General features: G+C 52.7%; 1 protein-coding gene across 1 annotated transcript; it reads right to left on the bottom strand.

The window, feature by feature from the left end:
• Positions 1-786: 786 nt before the first annotated feature.
• Positions 787-1,281, bottom strand: UCRPA7_6327 (hypothetical protein; the record flags this gene model as incomplete). Its single annotated transcript, XM_007918865.1, has 2 exons — positions 787-1,125; positions 1,201-1,281. 2 exons carry the CDS (start codon positions 1,279-1,281, stop codon positions 787-789), a joined length of 420 nt encoding a protein of 139 aa, XP_007917056.1.
• Positions 1,282-1,699: the final 418 nt, after the last annotated feature.

Below are 1,699 nucleotides of genomic sequence, written 5' to 3' on the forward strand. Positions count from 1 at the left end.
TGAGGGCGTCAAGGTTTGAAATATCAGAAACCGTAAGCATCAGCTGTGCTAGGGACTAGGTGCCAACCAACCCTTGTAGAAGGCATTATTAGCATAGATCTCCTACGGAAGGTTCTCAGTCTCTACTCGTACGATGCCGAAGGCTTTAAGAGCGTCTAGACAATTACAATTCAAAGATCAATATACAAAAGCATATCACTCAGGGCCTTTCATATCACATAAGACACAAAGTGTTAGGGTCAAAAAAGGTGTTGTGTTGTTCAGCCTCTCTTATACGAGGTGTCGTACGAGAGGGTCAGCTGAAAAAAAAACCCCAGTGGGGAAAAAAAAGCTAAGCTATGGCGACTTATGCCCTACATGTTATAAGGTAGGTAGTATATGCTACCAAGACAGGGCAGAGCAGGGCTCGCAGTCGTACGGGGAGTTGTCGAAGGGGGAGGAAGGAAAAAAAAAAACCCACCACCTTCCTCTCTCCCTCTCCAAGTAAAAAGAGAAGGGAGGAGGAGAGGGGGAAGGAAAAAAAAAAAAGAGAGGCATATTGTAAGGCAAGCTCTAGGCTTAAGCCAGTACAATAGCATTCTCTGGCGATGAACCGTCAAGCAGAGCTTGGGCACGCTGGCTGGAGAGGGGCCGGGCTCGTACGCCTTGTTGGCGACGGCGTCTGACACCTCCGCGGCCACCTCCACGGCCACCGCCGCGACCACCACGAGGGCGGGCAGGACCACCCGTACGGTGAGTACAGGCTGCGCTGCCATCACGCCACTTGCAATTACCACAGCAGCCTCCCTAATGGCCGGGCAATCGTACGCAAGCAGGGAACGGATTGGCTAGGCCATCGTTGTCCCTCTCGATAGCAGCACGGCAGAGAGAACAGGGCTCATCAGCTCGCTCCCCACGAGACTGGATGAGGAGTGCGTTGATGTAGCTAGGCCTTCCAGAGAACAGCTGGTCTGCGTTGAGGCGGTTTCGTACGAAGACGACCGGCCTGCCAGGCTGAGCGAGTACTGTGCGCTGCTCTGCTGTATGGCAGAAGGCAGCCAGTTCCTCACCACCAATCGCAAGGGCACCGACGCGTGGGTGTTGGACGCTGTAGGCCATGCGGATTGTGGTCTGGTTGATGGGGGGCTGTACGAGAGAAGAGGGTTAGCACAAAAAGTGAAGAGGGGACATCTGCGTACGACAGATGTTGAAGCTTCTTACCTCTAGCACAAACTGCACCATACCCTCTACGCCATTCTCGTCTCGTACGGCAGCGGCCACTTGGTTGTTGGGGCTCGCCATCGTTCTGTAGGGCTGGGCGCGTAGGTTGTGTTTTCTTTTTTCTGAAGTGGAGATTTGGCACTGTTTGAGGTCAGTTGTCAGTATCAGTAGCTGCGTCGTACGATCAGAAGAGATGGGAGGGAGGGGAGAACCTACGCCACGGCTCCTACAGATTTCGCGCCAGTCACTACCTCACTACATACACCACAGTCTGTTTTGTAGGGTAGGTAGGGAGGCTTAGTGGTGGTAGTAATGATAGTAGTGATGGTGATGACTTGAGTGAGATAGAGAGAAGGCGGCTGAGATGAGATATGGAGATCTCAGGATTATCGCTGTTGTTGTTGTTGTACGAGGGAAGAAGGTTGAGAATCTGGGGAGGAGAGGGCTTTATATATTCGTACGAGCACAGACCAGGCGCCTAGGCAGCGGCCGTGGATTT

Source organism: Phaeoacremonium minimum (assembly GCF_000392275.1).
Source record: "Phaeoacremonium minimum UCRPA7 unplaced genomic scaffold PA7_03_scaffold_467, whole genome shotgun sequence".
NCBI classification, from domain to species: domain Eukaryota; kingdom Fungi; phylum Ascomycota; class Sordariomycetes; order Togniniales; family Togniniaceae; genus Phaeoacremonium; species Phaeoacremonium minimum.